The sequence below is a fragment of the Xenopus tropicalis genome, chromosome 4, assembly GCF_000004195.4.
Source record: "Xenopus tropicalis strain Nigerian chromosome 4, UCB_Xtro_10.0, whole genome shotgun sequence".
Classification (NCBI taxonomy): domain Eukaryota; kingdom Metazoa; phylum Chordata; class Amphibia; order Anura; family Pipidae; genus Xenopus; species Xenopus tropicalis.
Window position 1 is genome coordinate 143547223 of NC_030680.2, and position 18364 is coordinate 143565586.

The 18364-nt window shown below is 47.3% G+C and overlaps 2 protein-coding genes across 4 annotated transcripts in view; one reads left to right on the forward strand and one right to left on the reverse strand.

The window, feature by feature from the left end:
• The window catches only part of lrig1 (leucine-rich repeats and immunoglobulin like domains 1), an 83951-nt gene extending 72722 nt beyond the window's left edge, over positions 1 to 11229 (forward strand). The window contains exons 12-19 of one of the 2 annotated variants that reach the window (XM_002938366.5): positions 68 to 231; positions 3138 to 3458; positions 4488 to 4769; positions 5005 to 5442; positions 5988 to 6035; positions 6428 to 6565; positions 7525 to 7809; positions 10696 to 11229. In XM_002938366.5, coding sequence (XP_002938412.1) covers positions 68 to 231; positions 3138 to 3458; positions 4488 to 4769; positions 5005 to 5442; positions 5988 to 6035; positions 6428 to 6565; positions 7525 to 7809; positions 10696 to 10886 — 1867 coding nt within the window. In that variant the 3' untranslated portion in view covers positions 10887 to 11229. The remainder of the gene's footprint in view (positions 1 to 67; positions 232 to 3137; positions 3459 to 4487; positions 4770 to 5004; positions 5443 to 5987; positions 6036 to 6427; positions 6566 to 7524; positions 7810 to 10695) is intronic. The other variant, XM_004914155.4, reaches the window with a different exon arrangement.
• Positions 11230 to 15362: 4133 nt separating this feature from the next.
• The window catches only part of slc25a26 (solute carrier family 25 (S-adenosylmethionine carrier), member 26), a 67427-nt gene continuing 64425 nt past the window's right edge, over positions 15363 to 18364 (reverse strand). Inside the window, 8 exon segments of one of the 2 annotated variants that reach the window (NM_001004820.1) lie at positions 15367 to 15876; positions 17054 to 17062; positions 17065 to 17067; positions 17070 to 17089; positions 17092 to 17094; positions 17096 to 17099; positions 17101 to 17115; positions 17118 to 17125. In NM_001004820.1, the coding sequence (NP_001004820.1) occupies positions 15771 to 15876; positions 17054 to 17062; positions 17065 to 17067; positions 17070 to 17089; positions 17092 to 17094; positions 17096 to 17099; positions 17101 to 17115; positions 17118 to 17125 (168 nt within the window). In that variant the 3' untranslated portion in view covers positions 15367 to 15770. 2 annotated transcript variants of the gene reach the window in all.

Genomic DNA, 18364 nt, shown 5'->3' on the forward strand with positions numbered 1-18364 from the left:
CCCCCTTAGTAGCGGGGGCCCCTTCTCGATGTGATGTTATTTTTAATACATCCATTTGCCCCCACAGAGTCGTCGGTAGCAGCAGCTTTCTGTGTGACTGCCACCTCAAGTGGCTCCCCCAGTGGCTCACAAGTCGCAGGCTGCAGACGAAGGTTAAAGCCAGCTGCGCCCACCCGGGGTCCTTGAACAACACCAGTATATTCAGCGTGCCCCCCCGGAGCTTTGTGTGCGGTAGGTGCCCCCGGGGAATAATATGCTTTATGGGCAAATCTCTCGGGGATGTTTTGGGTGCCTATTCGCATACTGGGGGGACAGAAGGATTGGTTCCTGTTTGGCCGCCCATGTACTTGGCTAATTTGGGCTTATATAGACCCTGGGAGAGACCACCGCCCGGTTGTACTAACATGATAGATGCCTGCCTGCTTCCTGGCTGGCCATTGCAGAGCCCCCACAGCGAGACCAATAAGCCCATAGATGCTCACCTTACTGACCCCAGCCAAATCATTGTATCTCCCAGCATGCTTAGCGCATTAAAGGGATGGTTCACCTTTAGGTTAACTTTTAGTATGTTATACAATGGCCACAACTTTTCAGTTGGTCTTCATTATTTGTTTTTTTCATAGTTTTTGACTTATTTGCCTTCTAACTGAGCTTTCAAATGGGGGGTCACAGACCCCAGAATCCAAAGAACCTTTTGCACCGTGAGGCTTCAATTTGTTATTGTTAATTTTTACTTCCTATACAGGACCTCTCCTATTCATATTCCAGTCTCTCATTTAAACCACTGCCTGGTTACTAGGATTAAAAAAAGACCATAGCGACCAGACAGCCCCTGATATTCCAAACTAGTGACCTGCTAATCAAAACGCTAAATAACTGAAAACTGGGAGTTGTAGTTCTGTTTCATTTAGAAGGCTGGAGATTGCTTAATATATGTGTTGAGGCAAAGGGTTAATGGCCCAATCACCATCTTATGGGTTCTTCCAGCTCCGTCTCCTCCTCGTAATGGTATAGCCCATGTATGGTACGACCCATGCATTAAACACAATGCATTGTGGGTTAGGACAGTTTCTACCACCTGTGTAGCTGTCGGACATTTTCATTTCAACCCCCCTAGAACTCCAGCCTTTAGTCAGGATCCACTTTAGCTCATAAAAAGGCTAGAGATGATATTGGGGTACCGGCCATGGTTCCAAGAAAATATATATAGGTGTATAGGGGCTCCCTTTTGGGCCAGTCCGACAGTTTGGGAACCGAAGATCTAGAATTTATATTTTTTAATGTGCCAATGAAATGCGGATGGCACTCCTCACACAGGAACCTGAATTTTATTAGTGCGACTGGAGCCCAGGCCCTGGGACGCCCACGCGGAGAAGCTAAAATAAGGCCGCGTCCTGTTTTGCTGGGAAGTTTGCTATGGCCGGCGCGTTCGCCAGCGATGCTTATTAATTAAATAGCTCTCAAACACAGATTTATGGAGCCCTATAAATAGCCTAGAATGTGCTCGTCGGGGAAGGAAGCTCTGGCGTCCGAGGCTGCCAAAAAGAAGCCACAAAGGGCGGCAGTTTGGAAGGGAGACAAGCAAATCCAGCTGTTGTGCGCGGTGACATCCTAGGACACCGACTTCTGGCTCTTCATCAGTGCGTGTCCCTCCCCCACGTGCATCTGTTTATCTGTAGGGCTGAGATTTCCGAATATCAATTCCCTCTGTGCCTCGGTTTGATTGTACTTACTGTATGGGCCCTTGGGCCTCAGCTCTGCTTGTGGGGAATATACAGTAACGCGGCAGGGGTTTGTTTTTATGGTGCTCGCTGCTTGATAGAACACTTGGACCAGGGCAATTGAATGATCTTCAATTCCTGGTATTCAGACTCCTGACTGCCCAACTCTAATCTCATTCCCAAACTGAGGGTATAAATATGAAGTTGCCCCTTTACTTGTATAACTGCCCCTACTCTTCTGGGAAGGTTCCCACTAGATGTTGGGACATTGGGAGTTGCTTCCATTCAGCCACAAGAGCATTAGTGAAGTCGGGGATCAGGACTGGATGACAGTCGGGGTTTGGGAGTTGCTTTCATTCAGCCCCAAGAGCATTAGTAAAGTTGGGGATCAGGCCTGGATGACAGTCGGGGTTTGGGAGTTGCTTCCATTTAGCCCCAAGAGCATTAGTAAAGTTGGGGATCAGGCCTGGATGACAGTCGGGGTTTGGGAGTTGCTTCCATTCAGCCCCAAGAGCATTAGTAAAGTTGGGGATCAGGCCTGGATGACAGTCGGGGTTTGGGAGTTGCTTCCATTCAGCCACAAGAGCATTAGTAAAGTTGGGGATCAGGACTGGATGACAGTCGGGGTTTGGGAGTTGCTTCCATTCAGCCACAAGAGCATCAGTAAAGTTGGGGATCAGGACTGGATGACAGTCGGGGTTTGGGAGTTGCTTCCATTCAGCCACAAGAGCATTAGTAAAGTTGGGGATCAGGCCTGGATGACAGTCGGGGTTTGGGAGTTGCTGCCATTCAGCCCCAAGAGCATTAGTAAAGTTGGGGATCAGGCCTGGATGACAGTCGGGGTTTGGGAGTTGCTTCCATTCAGCCACAAGAGCATTAGTAAAGTTGGGGATCAGGCCTGGATGACAGTCGGGGTTTGGGAGTTGCTTCCATTCAGCCACAAGAGCATTAGTAAAGTTGGGGATCAGGCCTGGATGACAGTCGGGGTTTGGGAGTTGCTTCCATTCAGCCACAAGAGCATTAGTAAAGTTGGGGATCAGGCCTGGATGACAGTCGGGGTTTGGGAGTTGCATCCATTCAGCCCCAAGAGCATTAGTAAAGTTGGGGATCAGGCCTAGATGACAGTCGGGGTTTGGGAGTTGCTTCCATTCAGCCACAAGAGCATTAGTAAAGTTGGGGATCAGGCCTGGATGACAGTCGGGGTTTGGGAGTTGCTTCCATTCAGCCACAAGAGCATTAGTAAAGTTGGGGATCAGGCCTGGATGACAGTTCATCCATCACGGGCTTGAGGTCAAGGATTAGAACATTTAGGTGCAGCCAATCAGGGCGATAGATTTTCACAGCACAGACTGACTTTTAGACAAATGAATTTGCTGGGGGTACAACTGACATTTAGTGTTTCCCTTTCCCCATCAGATGATCTGCCCAAACCTCAGATCCGAGTTCAGCCGGAGACGACCATGGCGGTACTGGGCAAAGCGATCCGCTTCACGTGCTCCGCAGCCAGCAGCAGCCCCTCACCCATGACCTTTGCGTGGAAAAAGGACAACGAGATCCTGCACAACGCAGAGGTGGAGAACTTTGCCAGCGGCACAGAGAGAGAAGGGGAGGTGACGGAATACACCACCATCCTGCACTTGAGGAACTTGACTTTTGCGCATGAAGGCCGCTATCAGTGCATCATCACCAACGACTTTGGGCCTTCATATTCCAGCAAAGCCAGGCTGACCGTGAATGGTGAGTGCACACAGGCCACATTGGCCACATTGGCAATTCATTTGGCCAGCTCGGTGTAATGATGCTCTCCCCTGGTGTGGCCAAATGTAATGCAATCTGATGGCAGACCAATCAAATCGATCACAAGGAAATTAAGACTTAACCAAGTGTTTTATGACTTGAACTGGCACCTACTCAGTTGGCCCTTAAACTCAGAGAACCTGACCTTCTCACAGCAATTAGACATAGATAATGACAAATGCTATAGGTTTATATATGGGCCCATGGTGAAAAAAGAATGGAATGATGGGAATTCTCTTGGACCAGGGTCTACCCGGAGATCTTCTAGTAGGACAGTAAAGGAGGCCATACGTGCTCGAGATCTGCTCGCTTGGCCAGGATCTTCTCCCAATATCCCCACCTATGGGTGGGGCAATATCGGGGTAATTCCGGGCCAATCGATCAAATTAGAATGACGGGTATAGGCGTCCGTTGGTTTGGGGACCGCATCAACGAGCCATTGCAGCCCCCGATCTGACTAAAGGTCCCCATACATTCTCCGATAGTAGCTGCCGATATGGGTCCCTTAGACCGATTCGGCAGCTAATCGGCCCGTGTAGGGGCACTACTGACGGGCCTGGCCGACCGATATCTGGCCTGAAATCGGGCAGATCTCGATTGGGCAGGTTTGAAACTTAAGGTCCCCATGCACCATAAAATCCGCTCGCTTGGCGATCTTCTCCCGATATTCCCCACCTACAGGGCGATATCTGAATAATACAGGGTAATTCGATTTCAGGCCAGATATCGGTCGGGCAGGCCCGTCGGTAGTGCCCATACACGGGCCAATTAGCTGCTGAATCGGTCTAAGGGACCCATATTGGCAGCTAGAATCGGCCCGTGTATGGGCACCTTTAGTTCCTGCTCAATAAGAGGTGCACCTACCTGTAGTCGGACTTGTCCAAATAGCATAGATATACTGTATTCTTATCATTTTTATTACCCTCAACCTATTTTGTGAGTCTCTGGACTGTTTCTGTTGAACCGTAGTACTTCCATCATTTATCAAAACGCCGCGAGACAGCACCATCCGGGCTGGTACCAGAGCAAGGCTGGAATGTGCGGCGGACGGTCACCCCACCCCTGAAATCGCCTGGCAAAAAGATGGCGGCACGGACTTCCCTGCAGCCCGAGAGAGGCGAATGCACGTCATGCCCGACGACGACGTCTTCTTTATCATGGACGTGAAGATTGAGGATATGGGAGTGTACAGCTGCACCGCGCAGAACTCCGCCGGCTCCGTCTCCGCCAACGCCACCTTAACTGTGCTTGGTGAGTGCCTCCAATAGTAGTACGTTAAACAAACTCCTCCCACTTTCCCATCATTCCATTTCAAGGTGTCACATTCAGTGAAGGAAACAGACACCTAGAAATGAGGAATGCTCTAGTACCCAACGAGGAGTGTAACTATGGATTCCCCCGCCCTAGCGCTCAATGACAATGGGGGGGACATGGGGTCACAGAAGGAATATGATTGTAACTGATTGGTCTGTTCCTTCACATACAGAGATGCCATTCTTGGTTCATCCTCTCGAAGACCGCGTTGTATCCACCGGCGCAACTTTAGCCCTGCAGTGCAAAGCCAGCGGCAGCCCACCCCCCCGGATTACGTGGCTGAAAGGGGACGAACCTTTGGTCATGACGGAAAGGCACCATTATACTCCCGGCAACCAGCTGCTCATCATACGGCAAGTGATGTCGGAAGACGCCGGCAAATACACCTGCGAGATGTCCAACACGCTTGGGACCGAGCGCGCCTATAGCCACGTCAGCATTGCGTCCACGGCCGGCTGCCAAGGGGAGAAGGACAAAATGGAAGGGATGATGACTTTCGGCATTATCACCATCGCGGTCGTCTGCAGCATCGTCCTGACCTCCCTGGTGTGGGTGTGCATTATCTACCAGACCAGGAAAAAGAGCGAAGTCTACAGCGTGACCAATACAGGTAAAGGTTGCTTCCAACTGGCGAGGTTCCCATTTGGCCGCATCAACCAGTTTGGGCTGATCTGATTGTTTTGGGCAATAAATGGATCATAAAGGGGGGTGGCCTATGCAGGTGTTTTAGCGGAGAAACGCGTTAATTGGCCAACGCAGTCCTCCAAGGCTCAATGTACCACGGGGTGCACAGCCAAAATATGACTATACAAAAAATAATCGTCCGTAGCCGGCACACCCTTCAATACTTTCAAGGAGAAAGGTCCTAATGAGGACCGAAACGTTGGTTTTAAATATATATATATATATATAGCAAGACAGTGAGCCGCACACACAAGGACTTTGCAAAAAAATAATAAGTTTATTTAAGAAAAGAAGTCCAACGTTTCGAGCACTGACTGTGCTCTTCCTCAGGGAGAAAACCAAAGACAGTATATATATATATACACACATACATACATACATACACACACATACATACATACATATGGACTGCTGAAGGAAAAACACATGGAAGTCAGAGACATTAAAAACTTATTTTTTTTTTCTTTATAGATGAAACAATTGTCCCCCCTGATGTCCCCAGTTACCTGTCCTCTCAAGGTAGGTCTTAAATCCTTATGCAGTTGGTCTGGTTACTGGGGGTTTTGAGCTTGGGGGTTGCCCCCAGGGCTGACCTGACTCTGGGCATGTGCAGTGCGACACCCCCTGCCAGAGGGAGCCGGTACCATGAATGGCACCCCGGGGTGCTGTGGGTTTGTAGGTAGAAGGACCCTGGAATGTAAGGGGGAGTGGGTATTAAAGGGCTAAGACTTCAGTGGGGGGATTTAAGGCCATTAGACCAGGGCTTGTTCGGCTATAGGGCAGGGGGGGCAGTACAAGATTATAGCCCTCAGTCTGTCAGAGACCATTGTGGCCCTTAAACATGTCTCCTGTGAGATAATGGTTCCACATGGAGGGCCCTAACCCGTAACCCCCGCCGCTCTCTGTTCCAGGCCTGTGCTCCAGCGATGGCTCAGTGAATCCTGAGGCCGAAGCCTGCAGTGTGGCTTACAGACAGCCAAGGCTCTGCACGTGCAGCTCCGGGGAGGCTTGTAAAACAGCAGATGGATTATTTGGCCCGGAAAGCACAGGTATTGGCAGGCGCGGCTAATCCTATCTGTTGGATTTGAGAGGGGGGATCTGTCACCCCCGCAGGAAAGAACATTCGCTGATCTGTTTCTGCTGAAGCCCATGTAGAGGTTTGCCAGGGACTTTATTGCGCAGCCCCCCGAACAGGCGCTTTGGGGACCCTACCGACTGCCAGCACTGGGACTGAGGCTTTTTTATAACACATTTCTACTCCGTCTCCTTATGTCACCCCCAAGTCAAATCTCCTAGGATATTCTTCAAGTAGTGTAGTGTTCTGTCATTGCCGTATAAAGGGGTAGTTCCCCTATAACTTTTAGTATGAGTAGACGGTGATTCTCTCCGATGATTTGCAAGTGATCTTCCATTATTATTGCTGTTATTATGGCTTTGTAGCAGCAGTTATCTGGTTGCTAGGGTCTAATTTACCCTAGCAACCAGGCAGTGGCTTGCATGAATATGCAATATTAAAGAGGGGGACTGGGTAGAAGGATAAGTAATAAAAAGTAATGATAAGTAGTTTTAAGTTTTTTGGAGGTTTTTTGGTTGCCGGGGTCAGAGACCCCCAACTTAGAGATGGAAAAAGGCAGAAGAGGAAGGTTAATATTGCAGAAACTAGAAAAAAATAAGACCAACTGAAAAGTTTCTAAATGTATAAGACACTTATATGTAATAAAAAGCACTAAGTTTGCCCAGGAACAGTAACTTATAGTAACCAATAAACAATTGCTTTTAAACAGGTGACCAGTAAATGTTTCCGGCTCATTGGTTGCTATGGGCTACTGCTCCTGGGCAAACTTAGTGCATTATATTACATAACACACTAAATGTTAACATAAGGGTGAATAGTAGATTGCAGTAGATATACCAATCAGGGGGCAGCAGGGAGTGCAATTAGGGGCAAATAAAAGTCTGAGTTGCTCCGGTTGCACCAGATTAACCGCGGTGTCTCCTTTTGCCGTAGGTTTTGGGTTCCAGGTTGTCTGCACGGACTGCTTGGACGGCGGCGCGGGGTACAGCAGCAAGAGCGACTACTGTCCGCAGACGGTCCAATCCGTAGACTGTTCCTATCAGAAGCCAGCGGGCAGCCATGACAGATACATGTGTAACGGGGACACGCCCACGGCGTTGAGTTATCACCACAACGCGGCTATGGATGAGGGTAGCAACTTGGAATCTGGGGGCAACATGTATCCTAGCAACCATGAAAGGATAGGCACGGCCAAAGCCCTGAATTCTAACCTACTAGGTAAGGGCTTGTTTTAATGTATGAAAGTCTCAACCCTTTCTCCTTGTAGAGTGTAAGCTCTTTTGGGCAGGACTCTCTTCCCCTCTTGTATCGGTTATTGATTGCTTTATATGTTACTCCTTGTAGATTGTAAGCTCTTTTGGGCAGGACTCTCTTCCCCTCTTGTATCGGTTACTGATTGCTTTATATGTTACTCCTTGTAGATTGTAAGCTCTTTTGGGCAGGACTCTCTTCCCCTCTTGTATCGGTTACTGATTGCTTTATATGTTACTCCTTGTAGATTGTAAGCTCTTTTGGGCAGGACTCTCTTCCCCTCTTGTATCGGTTACTGATTGCTTTATATGTTACTCCTTGTAGATTGTAAGCTCTTTTGGGCAGGACTCTCTTCCCCTCTTGTATCGGTTACTGATTGCTTTATATGTTACTCCTTGTAGATTGTAAGCTCTTTTGGGCAGGACTCTCTTCCCCTCTTGTATCGGTTACTGATTGCTTTATATGTTACTCCTTGTAGAGTGTAAGCTCTTTTGGGCAGGGCTCCCTTCCCCTCTTGTATCGGTTACTGATTGCTTTATATGTTACTCCTTGTAGATTGTAAGCTCTTTTGGGCAGGGCTCCCTTCCCCTCCTGTATCGGTTACTGATTGCTTTATATGTTACTCCTTGTAGATTGTAAGCTCTTTTGGGCAGGGCTCCCTTCCCCTCCTGTATCGGTTACTGATTGCTTTATATGTTACTCCTTGTAGAGTGTAAGCTCTTTTGGGCAGGGCTCCCTTCCCCTCCTGTATCGGTTATTGGTTGCTTTATATGTTACTCCTTGTAGATTGTAAGCTCTTTTGGGCAGGGCTCCCTTCCCCTCCTGTATCGGTTATTGGTTGCTTTATATGTTACTCCTTGTAGAGTGTAAGCTCTTTTGGGCAGGGCTCTCTTCCCCTCCTGTATCGGTTACTGATTGCTTTATATGTTACTCCTTGTAGAGTGTAAGCTCTTTTGGGCAGGGCTCCCTTCCCCTCCTGTATCGGTTACTGATTGCTTTATATGTTACTCCTTGTAGAGTGTAAGCTCTTTTGGGCAGGGCTCTCTTCCCCTCTTGTATCGGTTATTGGTTGCTTTATATGTTACTCCTTGTAGAGTGTAAGCTCTTTTGGGCAGGGCTCTCTTCCCCTCTTGTATCGGTTATTGGTTGCTTTATATGTTACTCCTTGTAGAGTGTAAGCTCTTTTGGGCAGGGCTCCCTTCCCCTCCTGTATCGGTTACTGATTGCTTTATATGTTACTCCTTGTAGATTGTAAGCTCTTTTGGGCAGGGCTCCCTTCCCCTCCTGTATCGGTTATTGGTTGCTTTATATGTTACTCCTTGTAGAGTGTAAGCTCTTTTGGGCAGGGCTCTCTTCCCCTCTTGTATCGGTTATTGGTTGCTTTATATGTTACTCCTTGTAGAGTGTAAGCTCTTTTGGGCAGGGCTCTCTTCCCCTCTTGTATCGGTTATTGGTTGCTTTATATGTTACTCCTTGTAGAGTGTAAGCTCTTTTGGGCAGGGCTCCCTTCCCCTCTTGTATCGGTTACTGATTGCTTTATATGTTACTCTGTATGTCCAATGTATGAAACCCACTTATTGTTGGCGCTTTATAAATAAATGTTCATAATAATAATTTGTAGAGTGTAAGCTCTTTTGGGCAGGGCTCTCTTCCCCTCCTGTATCGGTTATTGGTTGCTTTATATGTTACTCTGTATGCCCAATGTATGGAACCCACTTATTGTACAGCGCTGCGGGGTATGTTGGCGCTTTATAAATAAATGTTAATAATAATATAGGTGGCTGTGGCTGTAGGTGGCTATGGATGGCTGTAGGTGGCTATGGGTGGCTATGGGTGACTGTAGGTGGCTATGGGTGACTGTAGGTGGCTATGGATGGCTGTAGGTGGCTATGGATGGCTGTAGGTGGCTATGGGTGGCTATGGGTGACTGTAGGTGGCTATGGGTGACTGTAGGTGGATATGGGTGGCTGTAGGTGGCTATGGGTGGCTGTAGGTGGCTATGGGTGACTGTAGGTGGCTATGGGTGACTGTAGGTGGCTATGGATGGCTGTAGGTGGCTATGGGTGACTGTAGGTGGCTGTGGGTGACTGTAGGTGGCTGTGGGTGGCTATGGGTGGCTGTGGGCGGAATGGGTGGCTATGGGTGGCTATAGAGTGTAAGCTCTTTTGGGCAGGGCTCTCTTCCCCTCCTGTATCGGTTATTGATTGCTTTATATGTTACTCCTTGTAGAGTGTAAGCTCTTTTGGGCAGGGCTCTCTTCCCCTCCTGTATCGGTTACTGATTGCTTTATATGTTACTCCTTGTAGATTGTAAGCTCTTTTGGGCAGGGCTCTCTTCCCCTCCTGTATCGGTTACTGATTGCTTTATATGTTACTCCTTGTAGATTGTAAGCTCTTTTGGGCAGGGCTCCCTTCCCCTCTTGTATCGGTTATTGATTGCTTTATATGTTACTCCTTGTAGAGTGTAAGCTCTTTTGGGCAGGGCTCTCTTCCCCTCCTGTATCGGTTACTGATTGCTTTATATGTTACTCCTTGTAGAGTGTAAGCTCTTTTGGGCAGGGCTCCCTTCCCCTCTTGTATCGGTTATTGATTGCTTTATATGTTACTCCTTGTAGAGTGTAAGCTCTTTTGGGCAGGGCTCTCTTCACCTCTTGTATCGGTTACTGATTGCTTTATATGTTACTCTGTATGTCCAATGTATGAAACCCACTTATTGTACAGCGCTGCGGGATATGTTGGCGCTTTATAAATAAATGTTAATAATAATAATAATAATGAAAGACTTTTAAAGGGGAAGTAAACCCTGCACTTGCCCATTTATTTGTATTTATTTTTTTTTAACCATTACTCCTAGACCCGTGTGCGGAGCCATTAATCCGGTCGCCGGAGAGTGAAGGCTTCCGAGCAGCGCCCAGCTCCGACTGCTACCCTTACCCCGATCCCTCGAGTGAAGACTCGGCCAAACAGACACTTCTCCCCAACGGGCACGCGCCGACGCTTAGCGGCCAGCACAGGGCGCAGACAGGATCGAGTGCTCCAAAGTGACCACCGTCGTGCAAAACCCCCACGATTATACCATTTGCACTGAAAGGATCCGCCTACCTCATTTCCTTATAGGACTAAAAACGAACCAATGAGATGGGCTGAGGTACGAACCTACGGCTTGTGTGGGACGCGGCGCCCCCATCTGAGCATCACTGAGTTGTACATACGTGAATCTAAAGCTTCTGTTGGAAGTGTAGCTGTATAGTTGCATTCGCAGCGCTCAATGCAAAGGGACTTTCTGTATTTGATACGTTGTAAATAAGAGTTTTTCATAAAGAGATAAATATATATATATATATGTGTAAATATCTAAGGATAGATATAAAAATATACTTCTATTTTACAGAGTCTATTTTAACCTTTAGTGCATGAATGAGTGACGTTTTGCCACAAGTCGCCGATGCCGCAGTAAAGAAACCGGTGCCTTATTCAATAGCCGTTCATTGTGGGCGGAGATTTCACAGCTGTGCAGCTTGAACACACCCCCCTGAAAGGAGGGGCCAATGTGGAGACGGCTGGGGGGCTGGGCTTAATAACGTTTGTAGGTCAGGACGAGCAGTGATTGGAAGAGCTGCTTGTCGATGAGTCGCTTCCTACCAAACGTGGTATTTTGGAGCCTTAGGAAGTGCTCATTGGCTGCTAATCCATAATATCAATTAACAGTCTTTGATCTCTTCCTTGACTCAAGAGCCTTAAGGTGGCCATACGTTGGACCTCCTTCTCCTGAAATAGACCAGATCTCCAACGGGCAGGTCAGATTTGGGACTGCATCAACTAATCAATGCAGTCCCTGAACCAATGGCGCCTAAGGCCAAAAAATTAAATTAGCCCAATGTTGGGAGAAGATCTGCTCGCTTAGCAACCTCACCAAACGAGTGGATCCTACAGTGTCTGGCCAGCTTTATAGTAGCTGTAGAGAAGCATGTTGCTCTTCTATGGTTCCTCTAAATCTCTTGAATCCAGAATGCACAGTCAGAGGCTCCCATCTAGTGGGGTGGCCATGTTTATAACATGTATATAACATGTTTCCCTGGCTGCTCATACACTCAGTTGGCTTCACGTTTGCCCAAGTCGCTCTTCCTACCAACCAGATGGTATTGTGGAGCTTCATTTGCTTCCTTAGGAAGTGCTCTTTGGAATATTCCCTGATCTTCAAACACCAGAGACTTTGATCTCTTCCTGAACTTAAGAGTTTAGAAGGAACCGTAGAAGATCTTCTGCTCTTCAGGAGCTCTGGAGTCAAGGATGCATAGTCAGAGGTTCCCTTTGGGTGGGGGTGGCCATGTTTATAACCTGTTTTAACATGTTTCTTAGGTTGGCCTTATCTCAGTTGGTTTCCTAATTGTCCAAGTCACTCTTCTTACCAACCATCGTACTTTGGAGACTCAATTGCTTCGTTAGGAAGATGCTAATCCATAATATTCCTAGATGTTCAAACCACAGAGACTTAGATCTCTTCCTTGACTCAAGAGCTTTAGGCCAGCTCTTCCTCTAAAGATCTGGAGTCAAGGATGCATAGTCAGAAGCTCCATTTTGGTGGGGTGGCCGTGTTTATAACCTGTTTCTTAGGTTGGCCTTATCTCAGTTGGCTTCCTAATTGTCCAAGTCAATCTTCTTACCAACCATGGTACTTTGGAGCCTCAATTGCTTCCTTAGGAAGATGCTAATCCATAATATTCCTAAATGTTCAAACCACAGAGACTTTGATCTCTTCCTTGACTCAAGAGCTGTAGACCAACTGCAGAAGAGCATGTTGCTCTTTTGTGGTTCCTCTAAAGCTCTTGAGTCCAGAATGCAGTCAGAGGCTCCCTTTGGTGGGGTGGCCATGTTTATAACATGTTGCTTAGGTTGGCCTTATCTCAGTTGACTTCATGGTTGCACAAATCGCTGTTCCTACCAACCAGGTGGTATTTTGGAGCCTTATTTGCTCCCTTGGGAGCTTCTCCTTAGTTGCTAATCTATAATGTTCCTAGAACTGAAAGCACCAGAGGCTTTGATTCTCGACTCAAGAACCTCGGAGAAACTACAACTCTTGAGTCGAGGATACAAAGTCAGAGGCTCTTTTCCAGTTTTGTGACCATGCTCTGGCCTTCATGTCACCTCGGTGGGGCAGCCATGTTTTATAACATATGTTTTAATGTGTTTCTTAGGCTGTGACTTAATTATCGTCCTTCAAAACCCACCTTAGAAGGAGAAGGGTGGAAGGCGGTGTAAGAATGGCTGTATATAGGTCTCTCAGTATATGTGTAACAGCTGTGTCTGGTGTAGGGGCAACTGGCCACCTTGCCTTGTAGCACTTCTCCTTAGCAGGTAGAGCAGATCAAGATGGCGGGACTAACGTAGGTGTTGAAATTGCAATGGCAGCACCCACCGACAGCTGAGGTGCCAAACATCTGGATAGTCCTGCTATAAATAATGGGGCCCCATAAAGTCTATTTGCCCCGGCCCAGAACATAGTTCAGGCTCAGTTCTCCATACACAGTAATGTACAAAGCTTTATAAATAAGTGTTAATAAGAATTTGCAGAGCACTTTTCTCACATGTCAGAGCACTTAGCACTAAAAGTGCCCGTCTTGGCATCTTTAGTAACTCTGTTACCCACCTCAGCCCCCCAAAACTTGGTGAGGATGATGGACCTTACTGTGACACTGTACCCAGTGTACCCCACTTCCCATAGCAAGCTGCTCTGTCGGTTCCCCCGTCCTCATTGGGTGAAATTCACGAATACATTTAGTTCTAAAGATCTGATGTTTAATGCTTTTCTATCACACAGGGAACGGGTTTATTGGTGGAAACCATGTTTTCCTCTCCTGCTGGAGGTAATAGAAGGGCATTGCATTATGGGAAATGGGCCAACTATGGTTTGGGGAATGGTCCTACTATCCTGAAGGTCTGGTTGATACCACGTAGGAAGGAAAAGATTGGGTGTTCCCATGGTTATTGTCATCCAGGACTTTGGTATTGATATAAAATGCCAAATATATTGCCAAAAATATAGACCAACCAATAGGATTATTTTTTTAAAGACAACGAAAATGATTTCCCCTCCATACTCAGTTTTTGCGCCCAATGGCATCTACCCGAGTCTTTGCGCCCAATGGCATCTACCCGAGTCTTTGCGCCCAATGGCATCTACCCGAGCCTTTGCGCCCAATGGCATCTCCCCGAGCCTTTGCGCCCAATGGCATCTCCCCGAGCCTTTGCGCCCAATGGCATTCCCTTCCCCAGCCTCCCGAGCCTTTTGCGCCCAATGGCATCTCCCCGAGCCTTTGCGCCCAATGGCATCTCCCCGAGCCTTTGCGCCCAATGGCATCTCCCCGAGCCTTTGCGCCCAATGGCATCTCCCCGAGCCTTTGCGCCCAATGGCATCTACCCGAGCCTTTGCGCCCAATGTCACCTCCCCCAGCCTTTGCGCCCAATGTCATCTCCCCCAGCCTTTGCGCCCAATGTCATCTCCCCGAACATTTGCGCCCAATGTCATGTACCCGAGCCTTTGCGCCCAATGTCATCTCCCCGAACCTTTGCGGCCAATGTCATCTCCCCGAACCTTTGCGGCCAATGTCATCTCCCCGAACCTTTGCGCCCAATGTCATCTCCCCGAAACCTTTGCGCCCAATGTCATCTCCCGAACCTTTGCGCCCAATGTCATGTACCCGAGCCTTTGCGCCCAATGTCATCTCCCCGAACCTTTGCGGCCAATGTCATCTCCCCGAACCTTTGCGGCCAATGTCATCTCCCCGAACCTTTGCGCCCAATGTCATCTCCCCGAACCTTTGCGCCCAATGTCATCTCCCCGAACCTTTGCGCCCAATGTCATCTACCCGAGCCTTTGCGCCCAATGTCATCTCCCCGAACCTTTGCGGCCAATGTCATCTCCCCGAACCTTTGCGGCCAATGTCATCTCCCCGAACCTTTGCGGCCAATGTCATCTCCCCGAACCTTTGCGCCCAATGTCATCTCCCCGAACCTTTGCGCCCAATGTCATCTCCCCGAACCTTTGCGCCCAATGTCATCTCCCCGAACCTTTGCGCCCAATGTCACCTCCCCGAGCCTTTGCGCCCAATGTCATCTCCCCGAGTCTTTGTGCCCAAGGTCAACATGTAAAGCCTGGCGGCTGCAACGTTTTCCTATAAATCTGGTAAATAATAAATGCATGACTCAGGGCCCCATTATTTCCATGACATAGGACTATCCTATCCGCTTTATTCCCAGACCCCCCCCTTATTATGGTGTATTGGCGCATCCCGGGCACTAGGGCTTCATCTGTATTAATGCACAAACGGGCAAGGTCTGACCTCTCCTCTCCCCGGATCCAGTGATAGAATATTCTGTATTTTCACGCTAAAGCACAGTTTGCCATATCCATAAAGGAAGAAGTTTCTATTTTTGGACAAAGTTAATGTTGTTACTCCCCAAACCCCATAGGAAATAATAATAATGCTGCTGCTTGTGAGAGGCAATGTGAAACGGAGAGTATTACTTTTGTGTACAAAGTTATTTATTGATACAAAGTTGTACATTGGGAGGAACCAAACCTGCAAAATACTGAAGTTTCTAACAAATGGCATTGATTGTGTCTTTACTAAACGTTTGTTATAACAGCACAACATTTTGTGGAAGAACCCGAGGTTCTGGTTAAAAAAATAAAAAATGTAGAGAAATAAATTGTCTCTGATGTCTCTGTTTATCCGTGGGGTTCGGACGTCGCCATTTTGTACAAACGCAGTCGGTTTCCCGTCTCTTTTGACCCGCGGGGAGTTGTTTCCAGCGCCGACATTTCCCCCATATGAAACTACACTTTGTGCTGCAATATCCCAGTGTTGGGGGGTCTCTGGGGGCCACGGGGGCTCCGACTAAAGTTACTGAGTGTCCAGGGAATTCCCTTCACTGCTCTCGTAGCATCAACGTCCGGACTTTGTCGTAGGCTCCGAGGAAAATGAATCCACCGAGACTGATTGCTGTCATTCTGGGAATAACTCCGGCAAATAACCTGCAGGGAACAAATGTACCGACTTCATCAGATCCAAACTACTCCAGAATCCATCCATGTTCTAAACATCCAGCTAAATATTATTTATACTCATGTATTCAGGAATACAGCAGCCCTGTGCCTTTATACCATCACAGAACCCCTCAGTGACTGCTAATATCCTTATCATTTACAGTAGGGGGTACATTATCCCTTATAATACATGAGTGATACTCAGAGTTCCCTGTATAACTCAGCCTGCAGCCTTGTGCCTTTATATGGGCACAGAACCCCTCAGTGACTGCTAATATCCTTATCATTTACAGTAGGGGGTACATTATCCCTTATAATACATGAGTGATACTCAGAGTTCCCTGTATAACTCAGCCTGTAGCCTTGTGCCTTTATATGGGCACAAACCCCCTCAGTGACTGCTAATTCCTTATCATTTACAGTAGGGGGTACATTATCCCTTATATACATGAGTGATACTCAGAGTTCCCTGTAAACTCAGCCTGCAGCCTTGTGCCTTTATATGGGCACAGACCCCTCAGGGACTGCTAATATCCTTATCATTTACAGTAGGGGGTACAGTATCCCTTATAATACATGAGTGATACTCAGAGTTCCTGTATAAACTCAGCCTGCAGCCTTGTGCCTTTATATGGGCACAGAAAACCCCTCAGTGACTGCTAATATCCTTATCATTTACAGTAGGGGTACAGTATCCCTTATAATACATGAGTGATACTCAGAGTTCCCTGTATAACTCAAGCCTGCAGCTTTGTGCTTTTATAGGGGACACAGAACACCCCTCAGTGACTGCTAATATCCTATCATTTACAGTAGGGGTAATATACCTATATTATAATACATGAGTGATACTCAGAGTTCCGGTTATAACTCAGCCTGCAGCTTGTGCCTTTATATTGGGCACAGAAACCCTCATGTGACTGCTAATATTCCGTTATCATTTACAAGTATGGGGTACTTATCCCTTATATACCATGGTTGATACTTCAAGAGTTCCCTGAGCGTGTTAATCTCTTTATTCTTACAATTACAGCTTGGACACGTGTATACTAAATTTAATCCCCAGTGTGTGTGCAGAGGAGCAATGCCAATTGGTGTTTGGAAATCGCCGCAGTTTATATACGAGTAATATACTGGTTGGATAATAACAAAGCAGGCTTCTTACCGCATGATGCTTGCTTCTCCAAATCTATGGTAGTGCAATAGAAACATTTTCCACTTGCGACACAGAACCGGCCTGCGGGAGACAGAGTTACGGTCTATTGTTAAATCCCTAGAGTTCACTTGTAAACAGTAGGCAAAGACGGCTGCGCATACCATAACCACTATGGCACATCAGGGATTTCCCCGTGTATAAGCACATTCGAAGCAGGAACAGCCCCGCCCCCCCCTATAAAGAGTTGTTTGGCTCATAGCCTGTGCAGAAGATACCATAAAACTATTGGGCATAGGGATTCCCGTAACTAAGCACAACTCAGCAGAAACAGCCCCCTTAGGTTTTGCTCATTAGCCTCTGTACAGAGAGAGAGGAACCAATAAAATATGGCCAGACATAGAGGATTCCCCCTGTACTAAGCACAACAATTCTAGCAAGAACAGCCCACCTAAGTTGATCATAGCCTGTACAGAATATGATTACCATAAACTATGGCACCATAGGAAATTTCCCCATGTACTAAGCACCAATTCAGCAGGAACAGCCCTAAGTTTGCTTACTAGCCCTGATACAGAAGAGAGTCCATAAAAACTATTGCAGCTAGGGGATCCCCGTAATAAGCGCATTTAGCCCAGGAAAGCCCCTGAAGTTTGCTCATAGGCCTGTACAGCAGAGAAGATACCATAAAACTATGGCACATAGGGATTCCCCTGTACTAAGCACAAATCAGCAGGAACAGCCCTAAGTTTGCTCATAGCCTGTACAGAGAGATACCATAAAACTATGGCACATAGGGATTCCCCTGTACTAAGCACAATTCAGCAGGAACAGCCCCCTAAGTTTGCTCATAGCCTGTACAGAGAGATACCATAAAACTATGGCGAAAGCATAGGGATTCCCCTGTACTAAGCACAATTTAGCAGGAACAGCCCCTAAGTTTGCTCATAGCCTGTACAGAGAGATACCATAAAACTATGGCACATAGGGATTCCCTTGTACTAAGCACAATTCAGCAGGAACAGACCCCTAAGTTTGCTCATAGCCTGTACAGAGAGATACCATAAAACTATGGCAGCATAGGGATTCCTCTGTACTAAGCATAATTCAGCAGGAAACAGCCCCCTAAGTTTGCTCATAGCCTGTACAGGGAGATACCATAAAACTATATGGCAGCATAGGGATTCCCCTGTACTAAGCACAATTTAGGCAGGAACAGCCCCCTAAGTTGCTCATAGCCTGTACAGAGAGATACCATAAAACTATGGACATAGGGATTCCCCTGTACTAAGCACAATTCAGCAGGAACAGCCCCCTAAGTTT